Source organism: Capsicum annuum, chromosome 3 (assembly GCF_002878395.1).
Source record: "Capsicum annuum cultivar UCD-10X-F1 chromosome 3, UCD10Xv1.1, whole genome shotgun sequence".
NCBI lineage: Eukaryota > Viridiplantae > Streptophyta > Magnoliopsida > Solanales > Solanaceae > Capsicum > Capsicum annuum.
The window spans coordinates 31,927,818-31,941,092 of record NC_061113.1 but is presented as its reverse complement, the minus strand read 5'-3'; the positions used below and the strand labels follow the sequence as shown (position 1 = coordinate 31,941,092).

General features: G+C 31.6%; 2 protein-coding genes across 3 annotated transcripts; one reads left to right on the top strand and one right to left on the bottom strand.

Moving 5' to 3' along the window:
- Window positions 1-1,105: 1,105 nt before the first annotated feature.
- LOC107865483 (potassium transporter 5-like) lies at window positions 1,106-6,022 on the bottom strand. 2 transcript variants are annotated; one of them, XM_016711737.2, is made up of 8 exons: window positions 5,605-6,022; window positions 5,232-5,457; window positions 4,099-4,347; window positions 3,822-3,875; window positions 3,172-3,432; window positions 2,920-3,087; window positions 2,445-2,699; window positions 1,106-2,326 (listed from the first exon to the last, which is right to left on the bottom strand). In XM_016711737.2, the coding sequence occupies exons 1-8, from the start codon at window positions 5,731-5,733 to the stop codon at window positions 1,392-1,394; spliced, it is 2,277 nt and encodes a 758-aa protein (XP_016567223.2). In that variant the 5' UTR covers window positions 5,734-6,022; the 3' UTR covers window positions 1,106-1,391. The 2 variants fall into 2 exon arrangements, with proteins under 2 accessions (XP_016567223.2, XP_047265224.1); XM_047409268.1 differs by lacking the exons at window positions 5,232-5,457; window positions 5,605-6,022 and adding an exon at window positions 5,085-5,221 and having other exon boundaries at window positions 4,099-4,352.
- A 4,611-nt stretch (window positions 6,023-10,633) lies between these two features.
- Window positions 10,634-12,319, top strand: LOC124896627. The gene is made up of 2 exons (XM_047408228.1): window positions 10,634-10,646; window positions 11,868-12,319. Exons 1-2 carry the CDS (start codon window positions 10,634-10,636, stop codon window positions 12,317-12,319), a joined length of 465 nt encoding a protein of 154 aa, XP_047264184.1.
- Window positions 12,320-13,275: the final 956 nt, after the last annotated feature.

Below are 13,275 nucleotides of genomic sequence, written 5' to 3'. Positions count from 1 at the left end.
AAAATACACAATAATTTTCAAGCTCGTTACATGTTATGTAAGTTTTGATTTTCATATTATTTTTACACTTCTTAATTTCATTAAAAAAATCGTGCTTTGCCTTATTAGTAAGACCGCTAGTATTTGAAAAATTGCAGTATTGGTGATAATTGTATCTTCTAAACAATTTCTTAAGTTTGTTCAGTATAGTTTTAAACATATTAACCTTCTTTATTGATGTATGTTGGTTTCACATTTGGCTAGATTGTCAAGGTTCTTGATTCAGGCTATTTTTGACATTCCCTTTTCTGTCTAATGACTTACTTCAACCTAGCCCTGCCCAACTCTCGGAGGTAAGCACAAATTTCTTGATTCCCTTTGGGTTCGCACTGGGTAAACCCGCTTCTATGCAATAGCTCGTAAACCATGCAAGAGATATAAATTGCACTTGCAAGCCTGGTGCAACGAGCATGACCGAGAAAAGGACCTAGTGGGGAACATCTCCGAACAGCCCTTTTGGAAGCTACACACGCTGCAATAAACTGGCCGACTTAGAAAGGATCGGGTAGAATTCAATCCCTGATATCCCATTTGAGATACCTGTTACACCAAATTTGTTTTTCGTCATAATCATCAAATTTGTTTTTCTAACCATAAAATCAATCAACATAACTTTCACTTAATTTCCTAAAATATCATTCTTGCCAAAATTCGGCTAGTTTTTACCCAGATCCGAATCTCAACCTGGAATTTTAATAAGAAAATTTTGTTGAAGAGATAATGTATCATATTAAAAGTGACAAAAGTTTAAGACATAGACAGTATAAAGCAAAAAAATATACTGTAGTTAAGACACAGTACAAAGTAAAATATTTTGGTTCTCTTTTGGTAAAATATTACTCCTGTTTTAATTTGTTTATCTTAGTTACTATTTGGCTATTCAAATGATGTTTTCTCTGACCATAATTTTTTCAACTACTTTATAAAAAATTTGAATGGTTAACTATTGTAACTTATAGTACTTACCGAACATTAATTAGTTAGTTTAATGCTCATACTCCAAATCAAATCAAACTGATTGAAAACAGAGGAATACAATCACACCAAACAGATTGAAAACTGAAGAGTACAAAACAAAATGCTGCACTAATGCTTTCCCTACATTGTTACATTCTCTCAAATTATACTAATTTAAACATACAAAACCTGTTACATAAAACAAGAAATTTACAAGTCTAAGACCTTCGGACGGATGGAGATGAGGGTAGCACATATGTTGAATGCTTCTCCTTCATCTCCTTTCAACTAAATTTGAACTAATAACTGATTAAAGTGATTACAAGGTAGAGAATCGAACTCTCACCGATAAAGAGAAAGTTTAGGCAACCAATTGAGCTACTAAGATTTCCTTGCTAAAGCTCACATATCATTCCGACTTTTAACATGCGTTTGTGAGGTATGTCTAAAACTTTGCTACTTTGCCTCAAATTTCGCTTCAAGAAATTGAAAGCATAATCAATGACAAATCTTTTTGCAATATTAGACCCTTTGCCTGCAATAACATCTTGTTCCCCTATAAAATGAAGAACTCCAATACTAAAAGCTTTTTCCACCACTTCTATATCTCTATCCACTAAAAATTTAGCATCCTCGTGTATGTCACAATCACTTTCCAATTCCACATTGCACTGCTCTGTTGATACTCTGTTACACTTTGATGCATTTATGGAAAGCACTGAATCGTCTCGTATAAATTCCTTCGGCCTCTCCACCAATAATCTCTCGAAGGGCTCTTCCTCGTTGCGCTTATCATTGTATCCATATCTCACCACACATCGAAATACATAGAGATCAGGCGGCTTCACCCTACGGAAGAGGAAACGTTCCTCTACGGGCACTTTGCTTATAGGCAGTGATTTAACGGAAACAAACACGAGGACAGAGTGTAACGCAGGCACATTCTCCACATAATGCTTGAAGATTGGTGGAATTCCATGAACAAGTTCAGAATAGAAGATTGCAAGTCCGGGTAGGCGATGGTAGTTTGTTTCATCCACTGTTTCTTTAACTTTTAAGGGAGAGATCTTGTGTTCTAGCTCGAAGTGGTACTTCTTTCGATACACATAGTTCCATACATACATGATAAACATTAGGAACATGGCAAAGGCCAGTGGAAGGTAACCACCTTGATTGAACTTGTAAAGGACTGAGCTTAGGAGGATGAGCTCAAACGTGCCAATGATTAGAACATAGACAATTACAAAAAGAATGTGAGTTTTCCAAATCATGATCATAACTAGTACGAGGAAGCCCGAAGTTAGAGTCATCACAAACACAACTGCTATTCCTGTGAACAAATGGTTTTGTCACGTATTAGACATCTGCTTCACATTATCACTAAAAAGGATTTTCCATTTATACACAGACAATATATATGAGGAGAGGGAATTCCTGGAAATCCTTACCATAAGCATTGCTTAGCTTCTCGGTGGTCCTGAATGCAAGAGTGACAATGACACAAGCCAACATGAGAAGGTTATTGACTTCAGGAATGTAAATTTGTCCATGATATTTGGTTGATGTATGCAAAATTTTAACCTGAGGGAAGCATCCTAGCGCCAGGGATTGCTGGATTATAGCAAAAGTCCCAGAAATCAATGCTTGACTTGCAATGATGGCCGCCAACACTGCCACTGCAAATACTGGCCAATATATACTATCTGCACTTGTAAAACAGAAAAGGTTTAAGCATGAAAAATTTAAATTATATGAATCAACACTGTAGTTTAACATGATATAGCAATTTAGTTATCAATTTTACTTGGTTACCTCTTAATATCGATTATAGAGATTTGTCATTACTCCATGATATGATTTGAACATTGCTTTTAAAAGTGTCATTGCATAGAACTTAAACCCAGGAATAAATGCTATACTTACAAGGTAAGGACTTGTAGAAAGTATCAGAAACATCATCAATGTGCTTCCTTAAAAAGGCACCCTGACCGAGATATGCTAATATGAGCGCAGGGTATGTCACACAACACATACTTATCTGAACAGATTGAACACTAAAATGACCAACATCTGCAAATAGTGCTTCGCCTCCTGCAATCAGTCATTCAATTATTTTACTCCTAGGAAATTAAATTTTCTCGATACATTCAACTTTGGTTGGAGGTAAGCATATACCTGTTATGCACATAACAACTCCGCCTAGAGAAATCCAGGCATTCTTTTTGTTTCTCTTGAAATAATCTATGATGTATTTAGGATTAAGAGCTCTGATAACAGTTGGATCGTACTTGACGAAGTTGTAAATGCCAATACCAGCAATGAAAAGGAACCACACACAAAGTACAGGCGCAAAAGTGTTGCCAACTTTTTCAGTTCCAAATCTTTGAAACATAAACAACAATATCAAAATGGCTACTGCAATCCAAACAAGTCTTCCTGCATAACACACAATAAGTTAGCGTTAGATTGCAATTTCTCAAATTTGAAATTTTACCAACTATTTAATTTCAAAGTATTATTTTGAAATAGTTGGTAAATTTAACATATTTCAGAAATTTCCGAATACCATTTTATAGACATATTACTTTCATTAGCTGGAGTCAACTCCTGAATAAAGACTAAAGTCATAAGCAACCCCCTAAATTAATAATTCATTTTTCACTTCGGCGTGTTATCTAAGACTTATTCTATTGAACAATTGTATTAATCAAAAAGTGTACTGATTAGATATTTTTGCTGACATGACGACATGACGTATGTCATATACCTAAATTCAGCGGATGAAGGGAGTTTATTTAGCCAAATAAGATGCATGCAATATTTACCTTGAGTCAGGGCCGAGGGAGCTGCTGCTTTAAGTCCTCCAACAGCAGATAAAACTGACCAAATTAAACAGAAAACTTCAATTAGTATCATACTGACTCATATAATGCATGCTAATTCACTCATTTGATAACATTCTTTATCACTAATCTTTGATTCCTCTTGACAAAAAAAATGTTCACTAATTCTAGGAATATTATCATACTGACTCATATAAGACATGTGTCATGTATTTATTTGATTGATGTAAACACCGAGTACGGATAGATTTTTACGTGCCTGAAATGCAGGGAGTGAGGACGCCGTCCTCAATAACCATGGAAGTACCAAGCATTGTGGCAATTAACATAAAAAACTTTGCAAAATTGCTGTTTTCTAACATGGATTTAAGCTTTGAAGCCCGGCGTGTGCGTCTATCTGGCGAATCAAGTTTAAAAGTTGACACATCTTTGTCCTCTGGCTGTTGACTTGGAATTAATCCCACTTTTGAATATCGACATATCAATGAATACAAGGCAAATGTACCTCCTGCACTAAAAAGTGTATTATAATTTCTTATAAATTAATCATGAAAGTTTGAAGTATAGTTAGTTCGAAGTTGTCCCCCTAGTATCATCTTAGCAGTTTTAGTCCTCTAAATTTGTTGTGAGCATCTTTGATTTCCGTCAAATATTTACTACCCTCTTCATTTAAAAAAGAATGACCTACCTTTTGAATCATGTGGACTTAAATTAAAGTTGTGTCAAATGTACCAAAATGCCCTTTAATCTTATGGTCATGTGAAAAGTTGAAGTTAAAAGTATTGCAAAAAAAAAAGAAGGAATCATTTTTTTTTAAATAGACTAAAAAAGAAAGTATATCATTCTTTTTTGAAGTATTTATTTGTAAAGTTCTTGTGAAAGTAGAAAATATTTAATGGAATAGAAGTACAAATTTCTTGCCGTTTATGTTATTTTTGGGTCTGTTTCTTGAGTTAGTTACAACCTTTTGAGGTGTAATTAATTATTTTTTATCTTTTTTTTTTTCAAATTTAAGAATTAGAGTTTGATAAATATCTAATGGAGATGAACAGTGCACATTATCGACACACTTAAACAACAACGACAACATAATTAGTGTATTACTACAGAGTGGAGTTTGAGGAGGTTAAATTGTATGCAGTCCATACCACTACATCAGAGAGACTATTTCTAAAAGACCTCGACTTATAACAAGAAACGATATAAAAAGACATAATAAAAGTAAAACAAAATAAAATAACATACCAATAGATAATAAGGAAAACACTGCATCCACAGAGTATTAAAGAGCCAAAATTACTCATCAGATAATACTTAAACTTACAACCAAAGATAAGGGACCTTTTTTTTTTTTTTCATTTTTCTCTGGAAGAAGAGGAGAAATTAAGTTACCATCTCCATTATCGTTAGCTTGGAGAACAATGAAGACATACTTGATGACAGGAATCAAGGTGATAGTGTACAAAATAAGAGAGAGTGCACCAAGTATATCTTCTTCATATGTTACACCATTTGGGAAAATGGATGAAAACACATACAATGGTGATGTTCCAATATCTCCATACACCACCCCTATGCTTTGAAACGCCAACTTCAATATCACTGACCATTCTAATGCCTGGCCAAAAAATTAATAAACCGTAAGTTAACTATATATATCGTCAATATCAAAACAACATAAAATTCTCACCACCCGAGAGGGTACCAGACACCTAAGGCGAAACCAAAAAAAGGTAAAATTTTCATAATTTGGCACGGTTAGGACCTTTTTAGCCTCAGGGATCTTGCTAGATTCCAAGTCTAAGGAGTCGTATCGCTTTAACGTCTCCCCAGAAAGTTTCTTTCCTTTGAGCTGTTGTTGAAGAACATCTTGGTTTTGCTCATTGCCTGACATATCTTTAATCTATAAAAGCTTTTTATTTATTTTTTTAATTCTCCCTTCTTTAGGAGAAAAAACCAACAGACTAATCAAAAGTAGGGAAATTACCCAACATTTTATTCACGAAGTAACATATTAACTAAGAAAAAAACATATAGCATACTAACTCACAATCCACTCAATTTGTTTCCAAAAACTACAATCTTTAGTTATTGAACTTAGAAGAAATTTCTAGAGTTGAAAAAAATGATTGAGGTAATTATTTGTATGGAAGAAAACTATGTTTTTTGTAACATCAGGTCACACACCTCACACGTAAATGGTTACTTAGATATATTAGCAACAAACATGTTAACTAACTGTCGTACCTCGCGCTCCTATGTATATCTTGGTGATACATTTGGTTACATATAGAAATAATTTGTTATTTCTATTAAAGGAATAAAATTTAATTCTTTTTTGCATTTAGTAAACAAACTAGTTATTAATCAGAGGCCCAACAAATATTTTTTTAAAATTTATTTTAATTATTGTAATTTATAATATTTTTTAAAAATATATAATAGATTTTTTTATAGATATTTTAAGCTGTTAAATATTGTAATTTATAATTCTTTTTATGTAATTTTCAGATAATAGATATCGCTCTCGTTGTTCAAACTTTTGTAGCATTGATAGTCAATTACAATTTTTAAGTAATTTAAGTTTTAAATTATTGTGATGTATAATTTTTTTCTTCTATTCCAATTTAAGTGTCATAATGCTTAGATGAACATGATCTATAATCTATATCTATATCTATAATTTATACCGATATCTATATCTATAATCTATAATCTATAATAATATATTAAAAGTGTGAAGATCCTTAGAAAAATGATTTGAACTTTTTGCCGTTCATTAAAATTTTTTGGAGAAAATACCCAATTACGCTCTGAACTATACCCAAAAAGGTTATGACACACCTCAACTTAAAGGAGATCCAATTACCCCTGAACTAATTAAAAATGTAATTTTGACACCCTTAGTGCCTACATGGCACATACATGGCGCACACATGTGTCTATATGGACACTTCAGTGTGTTGTGCCACGTAGGCACTAAGGGTGTCAAAATTACACTTTTAATTAGCTCAGCGGGTAATTGGACCCCCTTTAAGTTGAGGTGTGTCATAACCTTTTTGGGTATAGTTCAGGAGGGTAATTGGGTATTATCTCAAAGTTTTTGCTTTAGACAAAATCGTCTTTTCAATTTTTTTTTTTAATATTAAAAATTAAAAATTAATTAAATATATTTATGGCAAAATCTTTCTTTATTAAAATTCATCAAAATTAATTTGAGGAAAAATCACATTAATAGAGGGGAATTTAAAAAAAAAAACATCAAAACAAGAAGTAAGAAGTGGCTTTAGAAAAGGAACTAAAAGCATCAAAATTTAAGGAGAAAATTGTCAAATGTCCCCCCAACATTTACCTCAAATCCAAACTACACACTTATACTTTGCGGGGGTCCTATGACCCCCCTAAACTATTTTAAAGTGAATTATTACCCCCTGAACGCTGACATGGCAAGAGAGTGAGAACGAATTTTTTTATTAAAAAATTATTTTATTTCTTTACTCTTTTCTTTATTCATTTTTAATTATTCTTCTTCTTTATTCATTTTCCTCCTCCTCCTCCTCCTCCTCCTCCTCCTCCTCCTCCTCCTCCTCCTCCTTCTTCTTCTTCTTGGACTCAACAATGGCATCTTCAAGAACTCAACAATGACATCCAATCTAAAACTAATTTATCATCTCCTCCAATATAAATCACAGTAAACGGTCAAACTACACCAACTACCATTTCATCTAAACTAACAATCACCTCCCTAAAAGTTCCATTCCCCAGGACACTAACATTATTCAAACTTACATACTCATTAACCGGATTACCATACCAAGAATCATAGTTCTCATGAAATGAAACATAAACTTCCAACAATGCACTATACACATTTTGTGGAATCTTGAAATCTTTTAACTTTACATCGGTTGATTTTTCAATCTCAAACCATAAATCATCATTCAAATCCACATTTTTTGGAATTGAAACAATCAAATCAGCACCATAATCAAAATCAACACCAAATTTTTTCACAATTATAAATTCAACATTAATTTTCATAGTTGAGAAATTGAAAAAAAAGCAAAGAAAAAGGAACAAGATTGAAAAACGACATTTTTGCTCGACATTGTATCAAACATTTATTGAGCATAATCTAACATTCCATTTCTTACATACCCAGAAATCATACAGTTCATACATTCTTTTTGGGGTATTTCGTCGAACAATTTGCGTGCTTCCTCAACATCACCTTTCTTGAAAAAACTGGTAATTCTTGAGTTCCAATTGAACAACGAGTTTGCAATTGAACTCACATAACGAATATAGAAATAAAAAATTTTGTTCCTGAAGCAAATGTGTGAAGTCGTGCAAATTTTCGTTCTTGAAGAATTTTTTTCCCTAAACTTTGAGTTTAATAGTCGACTTTGAATTTACTATTTAACAAAGGTTTGAGATTGAAGAAAAAAGAAAAAGGAAAAAAGAGAAGAACAAAAGAATGGAGAATCATTATTTTGGAAGAACATGAAATAAATGGAAAAAAGTAATGAAATTGAAAAGGAAATTAAAAAAGAATACAAAGGAAAAAATATAATAAATAAAAGTAATTAATTTTTTATATTAAAAAAATAATATTACGTGAAATTACGTGACATGACATGACAGCGAGGGCAACTCACTGCCTGAAACAATGTTTGGATGTCAGTTTTTGAGGGGTGTAAATATTCCACTTTAAAATAATTCAGGGGGGTCATAGGACCCCGCAAAGTATAGGTGTGTAGTTGAAATTTAGGGTAAAGATTGGGGGGTCTTTTGGCCATTTTCTCAAATTTAAGGAGAAATCCAATTAATAAAGAAAAGAAAAAATCCCTTTAAAATTAAAGCTGTCAAATATTTAGTGGGGACCAAAAGTCCACGTACTAAAAAACCTGGGCAAGAAAAGGAAAAAAATAATAATAATAAAAAAAAACTATGGATGGAAAGAATACTATAAATAATTATAAAAATGAAAAAAGTTAATAATTTTTAACACTTCTAAATAATTACAGTTTTACTTCATATAAAAAAGAATGTCTATAATTTTAATTAAATTAAGGACTCCTAAATATATATAAAAAGAAATTAATGACTCCTAAAATATATGCAAAAAATACTATAAATAAATATATGTAAAAAAATTAATGAAAGTCCTTAGTTGATGTAAATAAGAAATCATAATAATTGACACTTTTAAATCAATTAGAACTTTATCTTATATAAAATAAGATATTGTGACCAAACTTATCTTATCTCAATTAGAACTCCATTTAAGTAATATTGTGACCCAACTTTGAAATAACATACGGACCCTGAGTATGGACAAACACTCTGTTGGGAGCTCTCCCCCCAAATGGGAGCCGACGCGGGGCGGATTCGAATATAGTCGAACTCCTAAAAAGCGGGTACCGGATACTGGATGGTTTAAACCAAAAAAAATAAAAAATAAAAATAACATACGTATCCCGGACGCTTCTTCGTCTCTCTGCAAGCTTCGGTAGATAGAGACCGAATGCAACCACGAATAGGTGATAACAATGCTCGCAGGGACGATATTGGGACATCACTAGGGTAATTTCTCAACCTACTCAACCTATTATTTTATTTCTTGCCAAAATCTAGCACAACTATTTATCTTTTGCTTTATCTGTTATTCTATTATGTTTTGTCAACCCAGGGCTACTGAAAACAATCTCACTTTCATGCAAAGATAGGAGTAAGATGTGCGTAACATCCTATCCTTTTCAGATCATACTTATGAAATTATTGTTATTGATTTTGAAGTTTGATTGGTGATTCATGATTGATATTGTGATTGTATGACCTTCAGATATCATTATATCCTATTTTTTTAGTTTTAAACAAATACAACACAATTGTCTTTTTAGTTTTAAACAAAACATCACAATTGGAATATAGGCTTGCCCTTCCTCAATACTTCGAAAAACCACTGACCTTGTCCCCTCTTTCTTACGTGTGATAATCAATGGAAAAGAGATTCAAATTTTTTGTACTTTAATTTAGATAAAATCATCTTTTCAATTATTTACTCAAATATTAAAATAAAGAACTCCAAAATTGAAAAAAAAAATAATCCTAATTAGGCATGAAATTTTTCACTTAATTTTGTTTTGTATTAGGACTCTCTCCTAAATAAAAACAAAAAATGTAAATACAAAAATTTTAGAATTTATTTCTTTTACCAAAATTACTTCATGCTACAGAAGGAAAAGAAAACCCTTGAATTAATAGTTTTTGAGAATTTGTATAGGTATATATATAATCATATGGTGCAATTTTTAGTACTAACTGCAATTATGAATTTAAAAGTTTTTGTGAAGAAATTTAACAGGTCTTTCTTTAACGTGACTTTTGAGTTTCTATAGAAATATTTAGATGGATTTCTCTGTAAATTTCTATGGTTCACATAATTAATTTATTTATTGGTTTAATAATTATTGAATAAGTTAAATCCTAAATCTGTACGAAAAAGTTACCTAGTAGGATTAAATTACTGACTAATCTGTTACTATGATAATTATGACTCCTAGTAGGATAATTACAGACTGTTACTGGATAATTATTATATCCATTAATCACGTTGATGGAACGTGAAAACATAACTGACTATTTCCAATTATAAAAGGGGTCCTCTCTCTGCCAAAAGAAGAATAAACTCCATCGTATTTTATTCTGTAAAGTAAGGCAAAGAGAGAGAAATAATATTCTGTTCTTGGTTAAATAAATGTGCTTCCGCTAAACTCTGTCTACAGGAAACCATGGAGAATTTAGGTAAGTAATTCATTACTAAATTACTGTAACTTTGTTTATGTGAAAATCATGTAGTTTCACATTTCTGAATAATTGATAGGATTATTTATGTTAGATTGTTTAAGCTATGCAATCTATCAAATCCTTACATATGGTATTAGAGCAAGGTTTAGGAACTAATGATTTTCCATTAAATTAATGTGTAGTTTAAATTTTATAAACCCTAGTAATGTGTGATACAATGCTCAATGTATAGTTTAAGTTATTATAAATTTGAGATTTTAAGATTTTCATATTATTTTTTCCACTGGCTATAAATAGTGCCTTTGATATTATTATTACGGATGTGTTGTTAATTAGTATTTGCCTTTGACAACTGTATACCCATTATGATCATGACAGTGAACAACACAATTTTAATAACCATGTCTCACGTTCTATTTTAATCCAAAGACAGAAAGGAAAATAATCATTAGTTGATTAATTTTATCATTATTTCTTTTTAACTATTTTGTCTATAATGGTCAAATGGAAAATTCCAATTCAACATGTTACCTCTACAGGTTTATGTAGCCATATTAAATATGAAAATCCTTACTGGACAATTCGAATATTAACCTTTCGAATGTCATGTCTCCTAAAAATAATCGAAATTGGTTCCTGAGTTCTCTGTGGTATAATGAAATCTTACTATTTGGAGTACTTTGAGCCATTAAAGTAGAAAATTTTTTTTTTTAAACTTATTAGACAAGAAATAATTGTGATATTATTTTGGATCTTTTGGAATTATATATGTAAGATTCATTAATCACCAAAGTGGTCGAATCTTTATGAAATTAATTTAAAAAAAAAATTAAATTTAAGTTAGTTGCCCATTAATCTTGATGCTTATAAATGATGTAATAATTATGGGTAAATTAAAGTTTTTGGTTATAAGACATTTGTGGATCACCCAAAGATTGATTGTTTGTTCGTATAATCGATAAACATTAAAGAGATAATTTTGATGTATCGTTAATTTTATTCATTTATCCAAAGATAGTAAGTATTATTAATTAATGCATTAAATATTATCGATTTGTGTTAAATATATTTTTAAGCATCATTATGTTTAAAGTTGTATTTTGATGTTTCACCCAAAGGAGAATATCAATATGCATTTAAGTAAATTATTTCTGAATTTGATAATGTGATTGAACTCGTAACTCAAAGTATTAATAAATGAGCATGTTTTACTTGCAGCATTTGCCCTTCATTCTCACTCTGCCTCTATTACGACTTTTAATGGACTTAACTTTTCAGATTGGTGCGAACAGATCAAATTCTATCTTGGGGTTTTAGATCTTGATGTTGCACTTTACTCTGAAAAGCCAGCTGCTATTACTGAAGCTAGAAGTGATGAAGAAAAGTCCTACTATAAGCATTGGGATTGGTCTAACAGATTAGGACTAATGTTCATGCGATTGAATATTGCGTGCAACATTAAGACTACTCTTCCCAAAACTGAAAGTGTAAAAGATCTTCTGAAACTTGTAGAAGAGTCTTCCCAAACTGTTGATAAGTCTCTTGCTGGGACACTAATGGGTACTTTGACCACCATGAAGTTTAATGGTTCACATACTATGCATGAGCATGTCATTGAAATGACAAACATAGCAGCAAGACTTAAGTCATTGGGAATGGAAGTAGAATAGAATTTTCTTGTGCAGTTCATCATCAACTCATTACCGTCTGAGTATGTTCCTTTCCAAATGAACTACAACACCATAAAATATAAATGGAACATGCATGAATTGCATGGTATGTTGGTTCAAGAGGAAACAAGGCTGAAGAATCAAGGAACCTATTCCATTAACTTTATAAATCATCAAGGAGCTGTAAAGAAAGAAAAGAAGCATGGTAAGGGACAACAAAAACAACTTAATGTTAATGAGTCCTCATCTTAAGTACGTAAGAAAGGAAACAAGAATGGAAAGTGCTATTTCTGTGGAAAATTTGGACACTTTCAGAAAGATTGCCTGAAACGTAAGGCATAGTTTGAGAAGAAAGGTAAGCCTTGTGCTTTTATATGTCTCAAATCAAATTTAACTGAAGTTCCTTATAATACTTGGTGGATTGACTCTGGTTGTACTATTCATGTTTCTAATACTATGTAGGGATTCCTTACAATCCTAACCATAAATAAGAATGAAAGATTTGTTTACATGGGGAATAGAGTGAAGGCTCTAGTTGAAGCTGTCGGGACTTATAGTCTTATTCTTGATACTGGACGTCACTTAGATTTAGTAGAAACTTTTTATGTTCCTTCTCTTTCAAGAAATTTAGTTTCTTTGTCTAAGTTGGATAAGACTGGATATTCTTTTAATTTTGATAATGGATGTTTTAGTTTGTTTAAACATAATTATCTCATTGGTATTGGTACTCTTTATGATAATTTATACAAACTAAATCTTGATAATCTGTTTGTGGAAACACTCTTAACTCTGCATCATAATGTTGGAACCAAACGAAGTTTGGTGAATGAACAATCTGCTTACTTGTGGCATAAACGTTTAGGTCACATATCTAAAGAAAGGCTGGAAAGATTAATTAAGAATGAAATTCTTCCAAATTTAGATTTTACTAACCTTAATATTTGTGTAGATTGTAT